General features: G+C 47.3%; 1 protein-coding gene across 2 annotated transcripts; it reads right to left on the bottom strand.

Moving 5' to 3' along the window:
• Nucleotides 1-610: 610 nt before the first annotated feature.
• LOC310843253 (uncharacterized protein) lies at nt 611-20,251 on the bottom strand. 2 transcript variants are annotated; one of them, XM_083736279.1, is made up of 7 exons: nt 20,139-20,251; nt 18,774-19,281; nt 18,525-18,606; nt 18,158-18,240; nt 13,405-13,531; nt 1,268-3,573; nt 611-858 (listed from the first exon to the last, which is right to left on the bottom strand). In XM_083736279.1, exons 2-7 carry the CDS (start codon nt 19,188-19,190, stop codon nt 814-816), a joined length of 3,060 nt encoding a protein of 1,019 aa, XP_083592405.1. In that variant the 5' UTR covers nt 19,191-19,281; nt 20,139-20,251; the 3' UTR covers nt 611-813. The 2 variants fall into 2 exon arrangements, with proteins under 2 accessions (XP_083592405.1, XP_083592406.1); XM_083736280.1 differs by lacking the exons at nt 18,158-18,240; nt 18,525-18,606; nt 18,774-19,281; nt 20,139-20,251 and adding an exon at nt 14,870-15,730.
• Nucleotides 20,252-22,900: the final 2,649 nt, after the last annotated feature.

Raw genomic sequence — 22,900 nt, 5'->3', positions numbered from 1 at the left:
AACGGATGTCCATTTGCTATGGCCCTTTCCAGGTTTTTTCCTGCCTCTTGTGTTTGTCTTTCATTTGTTCTCCTTTGTGTGTTGCCAGTAGACACCACAATTCTGTGGGCACTCTAGGTGGTGCAGAAAGCGCCTAGAAGCTCCCTAGAGGTAGAAGTGCCGATCAAACTTCAGTTTTGCGCTCTATTAATTCCAGTTAGCAGTACTGGGGGTGGTTCAGATTCTGGGGCAGTTCTTTTGGCCAGCAGAGGGTGTCACAAGGCCAGCCTACTTTCCCTTTAAAGCAAACTTGGGTCTCCAGCTGTTCTTGTATTACAACTCCCATCATCCCTAGCTAGCAGAACCAATGGGGAGGGATGATGGAAACTGTAGTCCGGGAGCTGATGGGGATGTAAGCTTGGGAAACCCAGCTTCAAAGCAACTTTTCCGTTTTACCTGCAAAGATGGGACCTGTCCACGTTTGTATTTTCTTGTATTTTGTTTTCCTCATGACCTTTGTGCATTTATTTTTTTTATTTTTTAAGAGGGCAAATTGAAAGAGAAATTGTATGGCAAGCGGCAGAAGAATAAAAGGTTGTGTTTGAAAAAACACACACCAAAACCTTGGGGGTGGCATCCTTAAATATTTTATTGGGGGATGGGGCAAAGACCCCTAGGCCTTTAAGAGTTGGCACCTATTCCCTACACCCAAAAGCCTCAGGATGGTTACAACATAAAAAAAACAAGAAACAAAAAAAACACACCACCTATTAAAAAGGGCATTAGATGTCAATCAGCCAAAAGCCTGGTTAAATAGGTGCATCTGCCTGGTTCCTAAAGCTTTATAATGGTTTTTTTGACCGTTGTATGGATTCTTTGTAATTATATTTTATTAATTTTTCCATACAATCGTACCACATTACAATTTCTGTTAAACTTTTCGATTTTTTGACTTCCTTTGGCTTCTCTGCCAATCATTCGAAATTTAATTTCTTTAAATACACATTTCCAAATTTTAATATTGCCTTTATACCTCCCCGCCTCTTATATTTTACTTTTTTTACAATATTTCTTATTTTGTCACAGAGCTTCTCTAAATGCCACTAACGTTATTTCGTTATCACTTATACATTCCCAGTAATCTGTTAATTTTCCCCAGTCCTCGATGAATTTTTGATCTCGTTGATATCTAATCTTCCCAGTCAGTTTATCAAGTTCTGCATAGTCCATCAGCTTCGTTCTCCATTCTTCCAACGTTGGTAATTGCTGCCGTTGTATGGATTCTTTGATGGGAAGTGAGATTGGAGCTCGTCCCGAAGCTCTTTCCACATTCGACACACTGATAGGGTTTCTCCCCTGTATGAATTCTTTGATGGGAAGTGAGAGAGGAGCTATGACTGAAGCTCCTTCCACATTCGACACACTGATAGGGTTTCTCCCCTGTATGGATTCTTTGATGGGAGGTGAGACTGTGGCTGTCACTAAAGCTCTTTCCACATTCCACACACTGATAGGGTTTTTCTCCTGTATGAATTCTTTGATGGTAAGTGAGAGAGGAGCTCTGACTGAAGCTCTTTCCACATTCCACACACTGATAGGGTTTCTCCCCTGTATGAACTCTTTGATGGGAAGTGAGATCGGAGCTCTTCCTGAAGCTCTTTCCACATTCCACACACTGATAGGGTTTTTCTCCTGTATGAATTCTTTGATGGGTAGTGAAAGCGGAGCTAACACTGAAGCTCTTTCCACATTCCACACATTGATAGGGTTTCTCCCCTGTATGAATTCTCTGATGGGAGGTGAGACTGTGTTTGTGACTGAAGCTCTTTCCACATTCCACACACTGAAAGGGTTTCTCCCCTGTATGAATTCTTTGATGGAAAGTGAGAGAGGAGCTGTGAATGAAGCTCTTTCCACATTCGACACACTGATAGGGTTTCTCCCCTGTATGAATTCTTTGATGGAAAGTGAGAGAGGAGCTGTGACTGAAGCTCTTTCCACAATCCACACACTGATAGGGTTTCTCCCCTGTATGGATTCTCTGATGGGAAGTGAGAGAGGAGCTATGACTGAAGCTCCTTCCACATTCGACACACTGATAGGGTTTCTCCCCTGTATGGATTCTCTGATGGGAAGTGAGAGAGGAGCTATGACTGAAGCTCTTTCCACATTCCACACACTGATAGGGTTTCACCACTGTATGAATTCTTTGATGGGAAGTGAGATAGTGGCTGTGACTGAAGCTCTTTCCACATTCCACACACTGATAGGGTTTTTCTCCTGTATGAATTCTTTGATGGGAAGTGAGATTCTGACTGTGACTGAAGCTCTTTCCACATTCCACACACTGATAGGGTTTTTCTCCTGTATGAATTCTTTGATGGGAAGTGAGATAGTGGCTGTCACTGAAGCTCTTTCCACATTCCACACACTGATAGGGTTTCTCCCCTGTATGAATTCTTTGATGGGAAGTGAGATTGGAGCTCTGACTGAAGCTCTTTCCACATTCCACACACTGATAGGGTTTCTCCCCTGTATGAATTCTTTGATGGAAAGTGAGAGAGGAGCTCTGACTGAAGCTCTTTCCACATTCCACACACTGATAGGGTTTCTCCCCTGTATGAACTCTTTGATGGGAAGTGAGATCAGAGATCTTCCTGAAGCTCTTTCCACATTCCACACACTGATAGGGTTTTTCTCCTGTATGAATTCTTTGATGGGAAGTGAAAGCGGAGCTAACACTGAAGCTCTTTCCACAATCCGCACACTGATAGGGTTTCTCCCCTGTATGAATTCTTTGATGGAAAGTGAGAGAGGAGCTGTGACTGAAGCTCTTTCCACATTCCACACACTGATAGGGTTTCTCACCTGTATGAATTCTTTGATGGGAAGTGAGTTCATAGCATGTCTTGAACCTCTTTCCACATTCCACACACTGATAGGGTTTTTCTCCTGTATGAATTCTTTGATGGGAAGTGAGTTTGTCCTTCTTCCTGAAGCTCTTTCCACATTTCACACACTGATAGGGTTTCTCCCCTGTATGAATTATTTGATGGGAAGTGAGTTTGTAGCGTGTCCTGAAGCTCTTTCCACATTCCACACACTGATAGGGTTTTTCTCCTGTATGAATTATTTGATGGGAAGTGAGATGGGAGTTCTTCCTGAAGCTCTTTCCACATTCCACACACTGATAGGGTTTCTCCCCTGTATGAATTCTTTGATGGGAGGTGAGACTGTGGCTGTGACTAAAGCTCTTTCCACATTCCACACACTGATAGGGTTTCTCCCCTGTATGAATTCTTTGATGGGAGGTGAGACTGTGGCTGTGACTGAAGCTCTTTCCACATTCCACACACTGATAGGGTTTCTCCCCTGTATGAATTCTTTGATGGTAAATTAGTTTGGAGCTGTGACTGAAACTTTTTCCACATTCCATGCAGTGATAGAGTTTCTTTCCAATGAGATTTTGTTGATGGGAAGTGGAATGGGAGCTCTGACTGCAGCTTTCTCCACACTCCAAATTTTTACGTGGCTTCTCCTCTCTGGGGATTTTATCGTGGTCACCTTTGTTCTCGATTTCCGATTCATCACAATCTGCAATGGAGACAAAAAGGGATTAGAGTCTCAGGAACAAATGGAGAAGAACTGAAGGAAGTTGGGGAGTGTTCATTACCTGTGTTGTTTGTCATTAACCAACATATTTATTATTAGATTCTGATGAGTTGTTGAATGTTGGTTTGTTTAATATACAGTAGTGGTCAAAATTGTGGAAGCCTTTTGGAGAAAAGTGTATTTCAGAGGTTTGATAGCTCATAACACCACTTCTTTTATAAGAATAACATAAAATTGTATATCAATGGAAAGATAATTTAATCAAGAATGCAATCCATCAAGAATGCAAGTATGTTCAATTACTCGTATTTTATCAAATGTTATAGTCAATTAACCAGATAAAGGAAGCACAACTTGCTTAGGTTTACTTTTGTCAATGTGTTATGTGATTGCTATCAAGTTGGTTGCTTTTTTGTGTTCTTTCATTTAGTGAGGTTGTAAAACATAATAAAATGATAGAAATGGCACAAAGAGTTGACGGGTCACCCAGAAAGCGATGTAAAATAGTACTATTAAGTGAATAAGGCTACAATTATGAAGAAATTAGATGAAAGATTGGGGAAAACTTAACCAAAGCTGGCATTTCGATATTATTGAAGAGGTATAAGGAGACTCAGCAACTATAAAATCAGACTGGTAAAGGCAGGAAGAGGTGCACAAAGGCAAGTGACGATCAAAGAATGGAGAGACAGTCCCTACCTGGCAGAAGAAAATCATCTTGGTGTATATAAGATGACATGGCGAGATGCAATGTGAAGTTGAGTACAAGGACTGGTCAAAATGTTAGAATTCTAAGGAAAAAGCCATTGTTATCTCTCAAGCAAAGGTTGAAAAGATTAAACCCATGTTAACTGGACAGTGGAACAAAGGGACAGTGTTATTTGGAGCGATGAGACCCAAATCTCCTTGCTTGGTAGTTATGATGGGATAATGAGCTGCTTGTGCGTAAAAGCTTGATCCCGCTGGGGTTTGGCCGGTCATCCAAACCCAGGCACTAACGGAGCCCCCAAAAGCATGACTCCGTCAGTCGCTGGTAGAATCTGACAGTGGGCGTCTACGGAATTTACGCCAACATAAAAGCTGTTTGACGGACATGCGCTTTCGTGACTCTCTGCGTGACAGTTTCCGGCGAAGGGAGGGAATTCCTAAAGGGGGTCTAGTTACCTCTTCACTATTCTCACTAGAAGCGTCTGAGAGCCTCCCCTCCGCTGTAACTCCTGCACTCCCCCTGCTGGTTCCTGCTTCTGCTGCAGAGTCTCTCCTACTCTGCTGGAGCCTGTCCAGCACCTCTAACTCCGATGGCAGTTCCCTGACATCCACCTCCCCCCCAGGCCCCCCTTCACCCCCTCCCGCCTCCTCTCCCACTGGCGGTGAGGGCGGAAAGCCCCTGAAAGAGCAATCCTCGTCATCAGAGGATTCAAACACTTCTAGCCACGGCGTCCCGTCTCTCTCCCCGTCTTCTTCTTCTTCGTCGGAGGCAGCTTCCTCACCCACCCCTGACTCTGGGAACCCTTCAAACTCTCCCTCCTCATCGGTGGTCCCAAAGTGTTCCCTTCTAAATCGTGCCACGGGTTGCGGTTTTCTTGGGAAACGCTGATGAAATGTTTCTATTAAGATCTCGTCATTCACTACCTCTGCTGGCACCCAAGTGTTTTCCGACTCTACTTCCCCCTCCCATTCTACCAGATATTCCACCTGATTCCCCTTCCACCTGGAATCAATGATTCCTGCCACGTTCATGTCGCGCTCTCTCTCTTCTATCACGAGCGTTTGGGTGGCCTCTCTCTCACGCTCCCCCCACTCACGTCCCTCTCGGTACGGCGACAGTAATGACCTGTGAAATACTGGGTGTAATTTCATGTGACTGGGCAGTCTGAGTTTGAATGCTACTGGGTTGACCTGCTGTATGACCTCAAAGGGTCCCAATTTCTTGGGTCTCAATTTCTTACTCCCACCCTTGAACGGTAGTCCTTGGGTGGACAACCACACTCGGTCTCCCACCCTTATGATTTCACCTTCCCTCCTATTTCTGTCTGCTTGCTTCTTATATTCTTCCTTGGCTCTCTCTAAGTTAAGTTGAAGCTGACGGTGGATCGCTTCCATCTCTTCAAAAAAATGTTCCGCTGCCGGCACGCTCCACCTCTCCCCCCCCTCTCCTGGGAATGCCCGGGGATGGCACCCATAGTTTGCCAGGAAAGGACTCATCCCTGTGGACACATTCTCCGCGTTGTTGTAGGCAAATTCGGCCAGCGGTAGCTTATCTACCCAATCATTTTCTCTGTCCTTTACATAACACCTCAGGTATTGTTGCAAAATGCCGTTTGCCCTTTCCGCTTGCCCATTAGTTTCTGGATGTCGGGCAGTGGAGAAATTGAGTTCTACTTGCAGTAAGCTCATAAGTTTCCTCCAGAACCTGGAAGTAAATTGTTTGCCTCTGTCACTGACCACCCTCAAGGGGGCGCCATGCAACCTGAAAATATGCTCTACAAACAACTTGGCGGTCTCCTCCGCTGTAACCGCATGTGAACAGGCTATAAAATGACACATTTTGGTTAATAGATCTACCACCACCATGACAGCTGTTTTGCCTTTGGATTTTGGCAGGTCCGTCATAAAATCTATGGATACTGCCTCCCAAGGCCTTTCTGGCGTGGGTAAGGGTTGTAATAGCCCCGCTGGCGCCACCCTCTCTCCTTTTGCTCGCTGGCACCTGTCGCAACCCCTAACATATTCCCGCACGTCCTCCCTCACCTTGGGCCACCAAAACTCCCTGGTAACCAACCACATGGTTTTGTGCTGTCCAAAATGTCCCGCTGTGGGGCTGTCATGCAACTGCTTGAGTACTCTGCCCCTCAGTTCCCCATCTGGTATGTACAGTGCCCCTTTGTAATACAACGCCCCGTTCTTTTCTTCAAATCCCCCTGTGTTCTCTTCTGTCCTCCTGAGTTCTCTGAGTTTCTCTTGGGCGTATTCATCGTTCTCCGTACCTTCCATCAGTTCCCTTTGCCCCACCAATGCCGCCCCACACACCCAGCGGTCTTCGGAGATTACATGCCTTGCCTCAGGCGCTCCCTCCCCCTCTAAGTACTCAGGTTTCCTGGAAAGGGCATCCGCTCTCACGTTCTCTGAACCTGGCACGTAACGAATCTCAAAGTGAAATTTGGAGAACTCCTGGGCCCATCGCACTTGTCTCTGGTTCAGGACACGGGCTGTTCTCCAATATTCCAGATTTTTGTGGTCAGTTCGGACTTGAACCTTGTGTTGCGCCCCAATCAGCAAGTGCCGCCATTTCCGGAATGCTTCATGAATGGCGAGCAGTTCTCTGTCGTACACTGTGTAGTTCCTCTCGGATTTGTTCAATTTCCGCGAAAAGAATGCACACGGTCTCCATTCCGACGTATCCTTTCCCGGCTGGAGAAGCACGGCCCCCACTGCTCGGTCTGACGCGTCAGTCTCCACTCTCATTGGTTGTTGTAGATCCACGTGCAGAAGCTGTTCTTCCGACGCAAACGCCTGCTTTAGGCGTTCGAACGCCCGCTGCGCTTCTTCCGTCCAAACAAATTTCTTTTTGCTACTAAGACAATCTGTGATGGGCGCGGTCAAATGGGCAAAGTTTTTGATGAACTTCCTATAGAAGTTTCCGAACCCCAGGAACCTTTGCACGTCCTTCTTGGTCTTTGGTGTTTTCCATTCCAGTACCGCTTGAACCTTGCTGGGATCCATGGCCAATCCCTTGTCAGACAACCGGTACCCCAGGAATTCCACCTCCCTAGTATGAAACTGACACTTCTCCAGTTTCACCCACAGCCGGTTTTCTCGCAGTTTGCTCAGTACCTCTCTTACATCTCGCACATGCTGCTCCTCATTCTCTGAGTACACCAGGACGTCATCTAAGAACGCTACGCAGTTCTTGTAGAGCAATGGCCCCAGGACGTGATTCATGAATGATTGAAAACAGGCGGAGCCTCCTTGTAATCCGAAAGGCATAACGAGGTACTCAAACGCCCCCAAGGGGGTGAACATAGTGGTCTTCCACTCATCCCCCTTCCTCACACGTATCAAGTTATATGCCCCCCTAAGGTCCAGCTTGGTAAAAATCTTCCCTTTTCTCACCTGTGTCAGAATGTCATCAATTCTAGGCATAGGGAAAGTCACTGGTTCTGACACTGCATTCAGGGACCTGAAATCACACACAAGTCTGGGCTTGCCCGTGTTTTTTTTGTCCACAAAGAACACTGGACTGCCCCCCACCGCTCGTGACTCTCTGATGAAACCTCTCTTGAGATTCTTGTCAATGAACTCCCTTAACTCCTGCATCTCACTGTCTGACATTGCATACAGCTTCCCCACTGGCAATTGTGCTCCTGGGAGTAAGGTAATTTGACAGTCAAAGGGTCTGTGCGGGGGCAATTTATCCGCTTCCTTTTCGCTGAATACGTCAATCAAGTCAGCGTATTGTGGTGGCACCTTCCCCTTGTCCATCACTTCCACCCCTGCTAGAGTGGCCCTGCTGCCTGCCTGGGCCTCTCCCTCCTTGCAGTGTTCTAGGCAATGTGCTGATCCAAAGGAAACCACGCGCTGATGCCAGCCTACTAGCGGATCATGTAGTGCCAGCCAGCTCATTCCCAAGATAATAGGGGCTCCTCCCAGGGTGGCTACGTTAAACGCTATCAGTTCTGTGTGCCGTGCCACCCTCATTATCATTGGTACAGTCTGTTGGCTCACTTCTCCTCCCAACAGCTCCCTCCCATCAATCGTGGTAACCTGCAAAGGCTTACTTAATGGGATAGTCTGTATCTGGTGCTCAGCTGCAAACTCCTTACTCATGAAATTACATGAGCTACCTGAGTCCAATAGCGCTCTTATCTTTAGTGGGTGTCCGTTTGCCAGTTCCAGCAACACCTCTATCACAAGTGCTGGTCTTGGGGGTTCCGGCGTGGGCACGTTCACTACTCCCTGGCCTGGCTGCTGTGCCCCGATGTTGGCAACCAGGCGTTGGCTTTTACTTGCTCCTTCATTTCATCCTCCTCCTTCCCCCCAACAGTTCCTGCCATCCCTTGCCATTCCTTCCTTTGCGGACAGACCCTGGCAAAGTGACCTGGCTGTTGGCAGAGATAGCATCTCTTGCCGCTCTTTCCCTCCTTCTTCCGCCCTTCACTGGTGTTTGAAACTGTGCGCGCGCGCGCTGCTCCAAGTTCCATCGGCTCTGCTGGCGGGAAAGGCTGCTCCGGAATCTCTGGAATGCGGAAGTCCTTCCAACGTTCCCCCTTTCCTTCCCGCTTTTCCAAAGCTCTAGCCTCCTGGCGTGCTCCTATGGACAGCGCTGATTTAGTCAGCTGGTCCATAGACTCCGCCCTAGGCGCCCGGGAAAGTTCATCTTTCACTGCCGGAGAGAGACCTTCTTCAAATAGCATTTGAATAGGTTCACTAGCAAGGTTCCACCCCAGTCTATGAATCAGCATGGTGAACTCAGTCCAGTACTCACGTACAGATCGGCTCCCCTGTTTACAAGCCATCAACTCCCTGCGCACCATCCCCTGCTCAATCTCGCTGGAAAACATCAAGTCCATGGCGCGAAAAAACTTCATTGTGTCCTTTAAGATTTCATTATTGCCTGCCATCAGGGGGCGAACCCAGTCCCTCGCCCCTCCCTCTAGATGGCCAATCACGTACGCCACTCTAGAGTTCTCATCGGGGAAGTCATCAAACAGTAGATTGAGAGCATATTGCATCTCTGTTCTAAAGGCTTGATAGTTCCTGGGATTCCCCCCAAATTTCTGCACCAATCCAGGCACCCTTCTGGCAAGTGGGGTGGTTTTCCCCTTATCTGCATCTTGAGCCCTCCTCTCCTCCAGCCTCGCCGTTTGCAGTGCGAGCTGGACCTCCAACGCCCTGTACCTTTCTTCCAGGCTTGGATCTGCTCCAGCTCCAGCTGCCCCGGTTCCTGCTGGTTCACTCATGATGCCCTCTGCTTGCACAAACAGCTTTCGGAGACTGTCAGATTGCTATGATGGGATAATGAGCTGCTTGTGCGTAAAAGCTTGATCCCGCTGGGGTTTGGCCGGTCATCCAAACCCAGGCACTAACGGAGCCCCCAAAAGCATGACTCCGTCAGTCGCTGGTAGAATCTGACAGTGGGCGTCTACGGAATTTACGCCAACATAAAAGCTGTTTGACGGACATGCGCTTTCGTGACTCTCTGCGTGACAGTTTCCGGCGAAGGGAGGGAATTCCTAAAGGGGGTCTAGTTACCTCTTCACTATTCTCACTAGAAGCGTCTGAGAGCCTCCCCTCCGCTGTAACTCCTGCACTCCCCCTGCTGGTTCCTGCTTCTGCTGCAGAGTCTCTCCTACTCTGCTGGAGCCTGTCCAGCACCTCTAACTCCGATGGCAGTTCCCTGACAGTAGTGATGGCATGAAATATATATATTTTTTTAAAAAAAATTATTGGGTTTTTACATTTTGTAAAGACACACACACATAAAAAGACAAAAACAACACACATACATTTTCATACCCTTACTTTCTTTACCCTCTTTCCCGGACTTCCCCCCACGCCCTCTTCATACATCCCAATTCCCATAATTAAATCAGCAAGTTCTTATCTCTCGTCATTAACATATTATTATTATTATTTAAAAAATTTTTAAAAAAATTCGCTCATTTAACTTATCCACATTTAACTTATCCCATTCTCTTGTAAAAGTTTAATCCTTTTTTTCTAAGGTCGACCTAATTTCCCTTCCACGAATCTCCCTTTATATCTTAATTAATTTATATATCATAATAACCAAATGCAAAGATCATAAAATTTTAAAATTCTATTCTCCCCTCCCTCCCTACCCCGGTTTCCATCCCTTCCCAAGCAAATGTCCACCAAAGCAAATCCTAGCCCGGATTCCTCACATCCGAGGCCTTTAAGTCTCTGTCAGTCTCTCTCTGCCAATTTTGTTGGTATCCCTTCTTGTTGGTCCTCAAGTCTCGAAGGAGTTCTGTCACAGTCACGTCAAATTTCCTTCCATCCATGATACTTAAAAACAGTTGCTGCAAAAGGTCAGCTGATCTCCCAAACTCAAAGAGGAAGTCCCAATCATATTTCTTTATTCTTTTAAATTCCAATGTTCCAGGTACTCCAGGGACTCCCTCCTTCATTTTTCTCATCTTTCGCAGATTTGTAATCCAAAAGTCTTCTTCTTTATTTTCTGACAATATAGGTTGCTGGCTGATATTTTCCACCTGTACTTTCTCCGCTCCTTCTTTCTTCTCCATCCCATCCAAAGATGCCTTTTCTGGTTTAGCTGCAGGTTTTTTATCAGTCGAATCCTTTGTGCATTCAGCAGAGTTGTTTGTTTTAGAATTCAAGGTCATAAGTTCTTTGTTCATAGCCATACTCTGCTCTTGCAAGATTCCCACGAGAAAGAACATTTTTTCTATTTCTGCCAGTAATTTTCCCTCTGCAGCCATTGTAATGTCTCTAATTCCCCCTAGGGGGATTCCAATTGCTTAATAGTCCTTTTCCAACAATCCGTTACTTCGTTGTTTATTACTACTTTGTTTCCAACCACCTCTGTTCAAATGTAACACCTTTAGTTCAGAGAGTTATTAAATATCAAAGTTCTTAGCTTTAACCGCTCGTTTGACAGCTCGTTTGACAGCTGTCAAACTCCTTATTCTTTTTCCTCCGGCACACACACAGGACGCTCCCGGGTTTGGGGGGGGGGGGGTTACATAAAAACTTCCAGAGTTCCTGCCTTTCTCTCCAGCACCAAAACTTCTTCAATCCGATTCATGGAAATATCTTTAACTAACACCACAAAAACAGTAATCTCTCCACCTTAGTTCTCCGGTTCTTGCTTTAAATCGTCTGTAGGTAGGGGGGGTGCGGACTTCCCTTTAACACATCCCCCGGTCGTGCCGAATTCAAAGGTAAAAAATTTTAAAGTCCAAATTCCATTTACTCACGGGTTGTTTATTTTCCAGTCCAAATTTTGGGAAGAGAGTCAGCGCTCTCCGGCCATGGCTCGCGGCTTCGCTTCGCTGAAGTAGCGGTCTACTCCCAGCACCACGCCACTCTCCGTACCCTCTCCGTAGCCTTTAAAAAGGCTCTTCGTGGGTCGGGGAAGGCGCTTAAAGGTGCCCACCGAGTCACCAAGTCCGCAGGCTTCTGTGCCTGCGGTTTCTAAGGGTCCCCGCGTCGCTGGCGCGGTGAGACCCATCTTCAGCAGAGCCGATTCCCTCCGAAACTCGGAGGGAATCCGCCATTAGCCGATCGCGCTAACCCGGAAGTCCGTGATGGCATGAAATACACAAGGAGAAGAATCAGAGAAGATTTACATGCTACTTGCATTACACCGACCGTGAAACACCCAGATAGTGTGATGATCTGAGGTTGTATGGCAGCAAAAGGTGTGGGCAGAATTTGCATCATTAATGGGAATGTAAATGCCCCCAAATACATAAATGAAATACTTGAAAGAAACTTGTTAGTCAGAAATAACCCAGCAATAAAGCCCAGTGAACAGAGCCAATAATTCAATCTTGGTTTCACATTATTAGAGCTGGAGAACTAAAAACTTCATGGGAAAGCGTTGTAAGGCAGTAGTGAAAGCTAATGGTTACCAATGGTTACCAAAGATTTCACATTTTTTCTTTATGACTGCTGTTCTAATAAATACTCCTTCATAAAAGTCATTGCATTACATTCTTCATTAAAATATCTTTCCATTGCTATATAATTTTATGGCATTATTCCACACAAAGGTGGAGTTATGAGCCATCAAACTTCAGAAATACACTTTTCACAAAAGGTTTCCACAATTTTGGCAACTAGTATAAGTTGTTCATTTTAAAGTTAATGTTCTTTTTATATGGAATCAGATTATTATTATTATGGGCAGCGTAGAAATAAAAATTATTATTATTACTCCAGTGGTACCCGTTCTGGAAAAGCTTAATTTTGTAAACCGAGGTACCACTGTATCATCATCATCCTCATCACTGCTACTACTACCTGAGATTCCATAAGCCTAGCTCTTCTCTGGGATGGATTTTGTTTGGCCCAGTCATGGCATCCCCTCCATCTCCAATGTCAGTCCTTCTTATGGTTTGGTCTCTCCCACAAACGTGAGACGACTCTGCCTGTTAATAATTTCAGATTTATTGCTAAAACAACAAACTTGGACGGAGCTCCTCTACTCATCGTCCTCCCCACAAGATGGAGTTGCCCAGACTGAGCTCCTCCCCCTTCCCCAGCACGGAAGCCCCCACCTTCTCTTCCAGTATCTTTAAATTTGGCAGAGAATGCTTCCTGCATTCCAATGTCTGATTCACTCCTGTTGCTCTCACACAGCTGTCTGTCCCTCTGTCTCCCTTTTTCTTCTCCCCTTTGTTCAGAGCTCAGATGACAGTTCTTCTCCCCCTCCTCTCTGCCTTTCGCTGCTAACTCTCCTCTCCCTTGGCCTGCTTCTTCTCTGGCTGGCAGCACCTGAGCTTCGCTGCCAGTCGTCTCTTTGATCAACCCAAGACTGACAGGAGCAAAAACAAAAATCTGAAGCTACTTAGCTTTCCTAACAATTCTGAAGCTGGCATTGAAGATGGCCTGGGAAGTTCAGACCAGCCCAATCCTGGTAGAAAAAGGAATAATTTGAGGAAGGCTGTTCAAAGAAAAAACTTTAATTTACTCTTTATTGTGGGGGTGTTAGGTTCCCAGGTGTTATAGGGGGCACTGTTGAGCTCTGTGAAAATATATGAGGTTGGTCACATTGAGGTATTTTTTTTTCCCAGGCTGATATGATGATCCCACAGGGAGCCTTACCAAGAGAGGCCAATATCCCACAATTCTCCTCCATGACGTCCTTATGCAGAGCTCTCTGGTCAGGATTCAGCAACGCCCACTCCTCGTCTGTGAAACGAACAGCAACATCTTCAAAGCACACTGGACCCTAAAAGAAAAAGGGAAATATCCTCCTCTGAGACAGCAGAAATATGATCTGCTACACAATGCTCTGTTATTTCCTTCCTAATAATAATAATAATAATAATAATAATAATAATAATAATAATAAATTTATTATTTATACCCTGCCCATCTGGCTGGGTTTCCCTAGCCACTTTGGGCGGCTTCCAACAAAACACTAAAATCTATTAAACATTAAAAGCTTCCCTAAACAGGGCTGCCTTTAGATGTCTTCTAAAAGTTTGGTAGTTATTTTTCTCTTTGACATCTGGTGGGAGGGCGTTCCACAGGGCAGGTGCCACTACCGAGAAGGACCTCTGCCTGGTTCCCTGTAACTTGGCTTCTCGCAGCGAGGGAACCGCCAGAAGGCCCTCAGCACTGGACCTCAGTGTCTGGGCAGAACGATGGAGGTGGAGACGCTCCTTCAGGTATACAGGACCGAGGCCGTCTAGGGCTTTAAAGGTCAGCACCAACACTTTGAATTGTGCTCGGAAACGTACTGGGAGCCAGTGTAGGTCTTTCAAGACCGGTGTTATATGGTCTCGGTGGCAGCTCCCAGTCACCAGTCTAGCTGCCACATTTTAGATTAGTTGTAGTTTCCAGGTCACCTTCAAAGCTAGCCCCACATAGAGCACATTGCAATAGTCCAAGCGAGAGATAACTAGGGCATGTACCACTCTGGTGAGACAGTCTGAGGGCAGATAGGGTCTCAGCCTGCGTACCAGATGAAGCTGATAAACAGCTGCCCTGGACACACAATTGACATGTGCCTCCATGGACACCTGTGAGTCCAGAATGACTCCCAGGCTGCACACCTGGTTCTTCAGGGACACAGTTACCCCATTCAGGACCAGGGAGTCCCCCCACACCTGCCCGCCTCCTGTCCCCCAAAAACAGTACTTCTGTCTTGTCAGGATTCAGCAACAATCTGTTAGCCGCCATCCATCCTCCAAGAGGACTTTCAAACAGGACTTTCACCGCCTTCACTGGGTCCAATTTGAAAGAGAGGTAGAGCTGGGTATCTTCCGCATACTGATGAACACCCAGCCCAAACCCCCTGATGATCTCTCCCAGCGGCTGCATGTAGATTTTGAAAAGCATGGGGGAGAGGACGGAACCCTGAGGCACCCACAAGTGAGAGCCCACGGGTCTGAACACTCATCCCCCACCACCACTTTCTGAACACGGCCCAGGAGGAAGGAGCGGAACCACTGTATGACAGTGCCCCCAGCTCCCAGCCCCTCAAGACGGTCCAGAAGGATGTTATCATCGACGGTATCAAACGTTACTGAGAGAGCCAGCAGAACTAGGAAACAGCTCTTACCTTTGTCCCCAGCCCGCCAGAGATCATCGACCAATGCGACCAAGGCAGCTTCAGTCCCCATAATGAGGCCTGAATCCTGACTGGAAGGGATCCAAATGGTCCGCTTCTTCCAGGCGTGCCTGGAGTTGTTCAGCAACCACTCGCTCAATCACCTTCCCCAAGAATGGAAGATTTGAGACTGGGCGATAGTTAGCCATATTGGCAGCAGCTAAAGATGGTTTTTTAATAAGCGGTTTAATGACCGCCTCTTTCAGCGGGTCTGGGAAGGCTCCCTCACAGAGAGAAGCATTCACGACCCCTCAAAGCCCATCGCCCAGCCCTTCCCAGCTAGCTTTTTTAAGCCAGGATGGGCAAGGATCAAGGAGACAGGTGGTTGGTTTCACTCGTCCAAGCAGCCTGTCCACATACTCAGAGGTAACAGATTGGAATTGATCCCACACAACTTGACTAGACAGGGCTCTAGCACTCTCTTGCCCCGGCCCTGCTCCCACGGTGGAGTCTACCTCTTCCTGAATCTGAGCGACTTTATCTGCAAAAAACTTTGCAAAATCATTGCAGGAGATAATGTGGCCCATACTGGGCCCCGATGTAGCAGGTGGTTCTGTTATATTGTGAACCAACTGAAAAAGTCTCCTGCTGCTGTTTTCTGCAGATGCAATAGAGGCGGCCAAGAAAGTCTTTTTTGCCGTTGCTATCGCCACTTGGTAGGCTCGGCATTGAGCTCTAACCCATGTCCGGTCAGCTTCAGAATGAGTTATCCGCCACCGGCGCTCTAGCTGTCTCAGCGATTGTTTCATTTCCCTCAGATCCGTGGAAAACCACAGGGCTGTCTGGGCTACATGCAGTCGGAGAGGGCGCTTCAGAGCCAAACAGTCAATAGTCCTGGGCCACCAGGGAATCAGCTGAAAGGCCATCAACATGGGATAAAGCACCCCCTACCACTCTCTGGAAACCATTTGGATCCATTAAGTGGCGGGGGGGACCATCCGAATCGGTCCCACCTCCCTGCAGAGGGGAAGGGTCGCGGAGAAGTCCAGTTGCGCCAGGAAGTGAACTGACCATGGCACTGCAACCCCCCCTCCCCGCCCACAAGGCCATAGCTGTCAACTTACAGATTTGAAAATAAGGGCCCAGCCTTGGAAAATAAGGGACCAGCAGCCAAAATAAGGGACCTGCAGCCTCACCTGGTCCAGGCACTTCAGTCTTCCTGTCCTCCTGCAGTCTGGTCAAACTCATGCTGGGTAGCTTCGAGAAGACTGTCCAACCAACTTTGTAACCAGAGGTTCAACTGAATCGAATCTGAATCACATGCACCACAAGGCCTATGCAGCCTCAACTTAAGATGGCTCCGCAGCCTGGCTTTGCACTGTAAAGTTTGCAGCAGCACGTGCAACAAAATGGCGTCCAGCATTCAAAAACACCCTCAGCTTGCATTAACTAGCCACACACAAGGCATGCAAGCTCCACCCCCCAGTCGTTCTTAGACTTCTTATTGGGTGAGCAACACAGCCAAGCAACACAGTTGGAGCCTCCCTCCTCCCTGGCCGGGAGGGAGGGAGGGAGAGGAGCTGCTTCCTTTGAAATTTAAGGGACATCATTTAAGGGACATCTATCAATAAGGGACAGCAGTGGGACATGGCGCTGGAATAAGGGACTGTCCCTTCAAATAAGGGACACTTGACAGCTATGCACAAGGCCTGGGTTGCTGTGTAAGAGAAACCTGGTGGGCAAGCAACGGCAAGGACAGGCCCATCTGCTTCATCCAACTAAGTCTCTCTTACACATGCCAGGTCAAGTCCTTCATCCATGATCAAGTCATGGATGGCAGTGGTTTTATGAATCATTGACCTGGCATTGCACAGCAGCACCTTCAGGTCATGTGGATATCGCTTGCTGATTCTAGTATCCGTCCAGTCAGTACCAGGCCTGGAGGCAGGGATAGTCCTCCAACAACGACTAAACCTGTCTCCTCTGTAATGACATGGTCTGCTCTTAGCGTAACTCCTCCTCCTACCCGTGATCACTGAGATTGGTTGTCCCAGTGCATCCCCCCCCATGGAACATGCCCCAGCTATTTTGTGGGCTGGGCCCCACTCTTTGGCAGCCCTTACCCCCCCCCTTAAGAACAAAATAAAACCCTTAAAGAAAAGAAAGAACACACAATAAATCAATACAAACAAAAAACTGTAAAAATTACAATCAAAATCAAACAAATTCCCAAGCCCAACCAAACATCCATCCTACCCCCCACAAAAAAAGTAATCAAAAGGGAAAAAGAAAATTTTAAAAAACATTTTAAAAAGAACATTGCGCCGCTCCGAGTCCTCCTGGCCAGCAGGAGCAGCAGCAGCAACCGTCCTTATGAGGCCTGTCAGGCCCCGCCCTGGGCCAGGCGGTGAGTGGCAGGAGCAGGGCCCTCAGGCACTCACGCAGGGGAGTTGTTTCAATAGGATTGCTTTGCTGCACATTTTATTTATGGATGCTTATTTTATTCTAAGTTTTAATTATGGGTATTCGTCTTTGTGCAAATAGGTGGTACTCCACCTTGTGTTTTCCAGGTCATTCTGCCTACACAAGCATTCCAGTTTGCCTGATGGAAGGGTCCACATTCTACTCTCCTCCTGAGCTGTTCTGGAGAGTTCCCTCCCAATGCCCTAGAGCCAAAATCCAGGGGTTCATGGGGGCATGGAGAGGGGGAGGAATGGGGGGCAGGCCCCTTTTTGTAGCCGATGGGGCTGGTTAGGTGAATCCAGGCCACTATTTGTTCTGATTTGTCCACTGCTTAGAAACCAATCTAAGCATTCAGTGATAAATCTAGAAATAAAATCAGCCTGTTTTGGATGGCCATTTGTCTTGGATGATCTAGCAGAGATTCCTGCAATGCACAGGGTCTCCTGGCTGTGAGAGACGAGCAGGGAGGGTGTCTTCTGGCAAAAGGAGAGGGAGCCACCTGTGGCTCTTCCTTCTCCTGACTCACCTTTGCCTCTCGACCTCCTCCCACTCGCCTCCTTCCTCTTCTGCCTCTGATTCTGCACTGCATTCTGCCACAGAGTCTCCCAGCTCACTAAGCCCTGTTTCCCCTTCAGCTTCTGACACCTCCTCTTCCCAGGCTTATCCCTCTTCCCCCTCTGACCACCCATCCTTCCTCCACCTCCACTTCTTGGGCTCTGAGCCATCTTCCCTTCCTGGTTCCCCAGCTGTATCCTCCCACCATTGCTCTGTGACCAACTAGTCCATGGCATTGCTCCATCCCTCAGCCTCTGTCCCCACAAGGCAGCTTCCCCTGACCTGATCTGGTTCCACAGCCACTGCTTCCCTTCTGCCCCCATGAAAAGACGGATCAGGAGGTCTTGCCGGCATCCTTCTGTCACCTGCAAGAGAAAAAAGGTGATCAGGACGCCTGGAGTGCCTGCTTCTCTCACAGGTGAAACAGGGCATCTCTTACTACAGATGGGCTTTTGAGAAAGCCTTACCTACTGAGAGCATTTGGACGTTTGTGCCCATTTCATATGTTAGTTGTGCAGAAATACATCTCCCCTCCTCTGGACCCTTGTTCCCAACTGTCTCCCCCCAAAACAAGATGAAAATAACCCTCAGATGAGTTGGAAAACCAACAGAATGAGACCAAACGGAGAAAAACCACCTTCCTCCTTACCCAGTGGCCTCTCTCTGGTGTCCAACGGAGGCCTCTCTGCCTCACAGGAATCCAGGTCCATTTCTGCAAAGAGATCCTTTCCCTGAAAAAGAAACAAGGATTCAAAACAGAGAATGGTGAGAAAGACTGCGAGATCTCATTCCATGGATGCTTTCCCAGAAAACGGATGGGCCATCAGCAGACCATTATGGGATGTTCTCTGTCCTGTTTGGAGCCCCTTGGGAGTATCCAGAGGGAAGTCTCTCTCACCTGCTTTCTCTCCTCTGCCTGACTCAGGAGAAAACCTTCAGCCAGGGCCACCGCTTGGGAACTGGTCTCCGCTCCGCATTCCCTCACCCAGCTCTCCATCTCCCGGGGAAGGACAGCCAGGAACTGCTCCAAGATCACCAGGTCCAGCATCTCAGCTTTTGTGTGCCTTTCTGGCTTCAGCCAGTGGTGGCAAAAGTGGTAGAGTCGGCTGCCAACCTCTCGGGGTCCTTTGGCCTCCTGGCAGCAGAATTGCCTCCCCTGCTGGCTCTGCACCTCTGAGCGGAGGGTGTCCTCCTCACCCAGAATCTTCTGCACCGGGTTTTCCCAGAATCCCCCACTGCTCCCAGTTTGGCTGCTCCCAGTTTGGCTGGCATGGCCTCTTCCTGTTCCAGGGCCAGCTGTGTTTCGCTCATCCATCTGTGCTCTCAGGAAGCCTCTGAGAGATTGGAAGGAACCCTTCGGTCTTCTGACAAGTTCTGTCCGTCTTAATGAGGGGCTCTAGCAAATCCTACAAAGCAAATACATTGTTCTGTTACAGAATTTGTAGGACGGGGGAAAATGGTTCCCTGAGCAAGCATAGATGAGTCTTGCTGGGAACCAGGGCTGGACTGCACCGCATCCCAGACCATGAGCTATCTTTTTGAAAAGAAAGAGGAGGAAGAGGAGAAGAAATAAATCTCTAGCCTTCTAGCAAGGCAAAATGTGGAGGCAACTGAAGGGATTTCTGTGAGATTAATCAACCTGGTTTCTGCTGCCTTCCAGTCAATGCATGAAGTCAGAACCAACAGACAAGAGAATCGTTTGTATCTTGTGAAAAATGGATGCTTGGCTCTAGTGGGGGTCCTCAAGAGTTGCTCCCCCCCCTTCCCCTGCTTCTGTCTCTTTTTCTTGCACTTGGACTCTCTGCTGCTCTCCAGACAGACTCCTGGGGTGGGGTCGCTTTTTCTTTGCTCTGAGGGCCAGGTCCCTGACCAATCCCCTGAGGTCCAAGTGGGCAGGGCCAAAAACATCTCCCTTGAAATTTAGGCGGGTAATTTATTATTATTATTTCACTAGATAACTTAACACACACACAGCCATTGATGCCAAGGTCCCTGGAGGCTCAGTGAGTAGCAGCGCCCATTTCTGGCTGCTTTGCCAGCAACAATCCCTTTGGGAAAGAGAGGATGTGGTCCTGGGATGCCATGCTCAGGGTGCGAGGGGATTGCTGCAGTGGCCTCCGTGGGGACCTGCCCTTGGAGACGACTGGGAAACTGGTCTGCAATGCAGCAGCCAGACTATGGGCTGGGATCCCTCTCTTTATTCCTGGCCTCCCCCCCCCCGTCTCCCCACTGCACCCCCTGGGGGGAGAGAGAGGAGACTCACCAGATCCCAGGAGGGGACAGCGAGGCAGCCCTTGCAGGAGAGACCCCAAAGCAAGGAAAGGACTGGGGAGGGAGGGGCCTTGGCTCTGGAGGACCTGCCCTCTCTTGCTTCCTGGCCTCTCTAGGAAGGCAGCTCACTTCCCTTTAACCCTTGCCAAGCCGAGTCCCTCCAGCGCAGCCCTCTCTCGCTTGGCAGAACCTCAGATTCTTGTTATTTTTTATGGATTTAGGGGGCAGCTGCCCCCCTGGCTACGCCCACGCCCAGATATCCTTTTGGGGGTGAGGCTCTTGGCTGGACTCTGAGCATCTCCCTCCCTTGTCAAGAAACCAGAGGAAGAGCCTGCAGGGAAAAGGGCTTTGCAGGAGGCAAGGAAGCTCCTGCTAGAATTCCGGAGTGGAGAGATAGGAGGGGTCCCAGGGTCATCTAGTCCAACCCCCAGCAATGCAGGAATCTCAGCTAAATCATCCATGGCAGATGGCCGTCGGGTCTCTGCTTAGAAACCTCCAAGGAAGGAGAGTCCCCCACCTCCCAAGGGAGACCTTTCCCCTGCCAAAATGAGTAATAATGAGTAATAAATTAAATGAGTAAATGAGTAATACTTTCTTAGGCATGCTTTTTATGCTAATATACAAAGTATGCCATTTCCCTTTCCAGAAATGCTTAATTGCTAATTCACAGGACTGAAAATGGATGGTGGTTGTTATTATGTTTAGGGAAGCTTTTAATATTTGATGGACTATTGTATTTTAATATTTTGTTGGAAGCCGCCCAGAGTGGCAGGGGAAACCCAGCCAGATGGGCTGGGTATAAATATATTATTATTATTATTATTATTATTATTATTATTATTATTATTATTATTATTTAAATTGATCAGGTGAGTGTTCTCCTTTCATAAGAGGCAGGTGGAATCTCCAGGGATGTTAATAGCGTAACGTTGCTAATAGCGTTTCGTTAGCCTGGGGAGCCACATTCTGGTTGAAGGAGGCCAGAATTAGCCCCCAAGGCCTGGGGTGTCCCTCCTCCCCTGTAGTAGGACTTGGAATCCAGGAGAAAACTCTTGGAATAGCCTTGCCAGGTGCTCAGGGACGGACTCACATGTCCTCCCCCCTCCCATCTCACCTGGCTGCTAGGTAGGAAAGCAAGACCCGGAGAGAGTTGTGGGAAACCCCGAAACCAGCTTGCTCTGTGCCGGGGCCAAATCTGCCACTAATAGAGAAGCAAGATCTGTTTGTGTGTTGATACTGTGAGCCCCTCCGTCCTACACTCCGGTTGTGTATGTGAGTAAAACTAGATATCATGAAGACTCCACTGATTTTTGTTCCAAGGAAACCGAAGATGGGGAAGCGCCTGGGACCCCTGGAATCTCACCCCTCAGAGACTGGGGTAGTTTGCAAATACAAACACACACACAATAATTTGTGCCTGTGTTCCTAATAGATAACTAAGTGTGAAGAGCATGTCATGTGCTTTAGCAACAGCCCTCCTGGAAATAAGGAAATGCAACCCCCATTGCTAGTCAACTCAAAAAAGCAACAAGGGAATCTGCTCTGGTGTCCCATGAGGTCTGTACGGCCCTTAAGTAAGAGGAGCCACTTTTAATAACTGAATTAAAGAAATTTTAACATAATCAATCATTCAAATTACATTTTGCAATTTCAATTAACACCCCCCCTCCGTGTCTTTCTCCAACTTCCCTGACTGGTTTATAACACCTCTGTTTCTTTTGCTTATAAATTTGTATTCCTTATATATTAAAATTAAGGTTATAACATTTGTCTCTTCCTTCTCATTTTTACCTCATAACTGCATTTTCTGTTTGTATTTGTCCATTGTAAGTGTATCACTCAAATCCTGCCTGTGAGTTCATCTCTATGCATTGTTTCTGTATATACATCTTAAAAGGTTCCAAATCCTTTTTAAAGTCATTATTGTCCTTATCTTTAAGTCTCTCAGTTAGCTTCGCCATTTCAGCCTATTCCATCAACTTTTCTTGCCAGAGTTCTTTTGCTGGTATTTCATCGCCTTTCCATCTTTGAGCTAGTAAAATTCTGACCGCGGTTGTCGCATACATGAATAGATTTTTCTTATCTTTTGGTAAATCCTGCCCTAAAATACCTACTAAAAACCCTTCTGGTCTTTTAACAAAGATTATCTTAAACATTTTTTTTCATTTCATTATAGATCATCTCCCAATAGGTGGAGCCAGGTGGGCCCAGGTCCAGGTGAGGGGGGTTGCCATGGTGACAAGGACCACAGACTTGCAGGCGGCCTTTTTGGGTTAGCAGTGAGGCGAGTGGAGGAGAGAGCAGTTGGTGGCAGTTGACGGAGGACAAGGCGAGGCAATCAGTGGATTCTTATTTTCTCAGCTTCTTATTTCATTTATTACTTGTTTTTCTCTTCTTGAAGATGTGCCACAGGCTTTCTTCATCCAGCAATGGTGAGTATTGGAGGAAACAAGAGTAGGGAGAGTATAGCTGTCAACGTTTCCCTTTTTTGAAGGGAAATTCCCTTATTCCGAATAGGATTCCTCGCCAAGGATTTCCTTGCCTTGCGGAAATAGCAAGGCAAACTGGAAGAATCCGACAGCAGGATGATGAGAAATTCCAAAAAGAATGGTCCAAATTTATGATATACTTAGAGAAAACTGTACATAAAAAATGGTTTTGCCTTGGAAAAATCTAAGTTGGAGATGGAATTGTTAGATACTGAAGGTAAAAACTTAACTAAAATGTACAAGCTTTTGCTGGAGTGGCATACGA

This window comes from Podarcis gaigeae, assembly GCF_964106915.1.
Source record: "Podarcis gaigeae genome assembly, chromosome: 4".
Taxonomy (NCBI): Eukaryota; Metazoa; Chordata; class Lepidosauria; order Squamata; family Lacertidae; genus Podarcis; species Podarcis gaigeae.
This window is presented reverse-complemented; position numbering and strand designations above follow the sequence as displayed.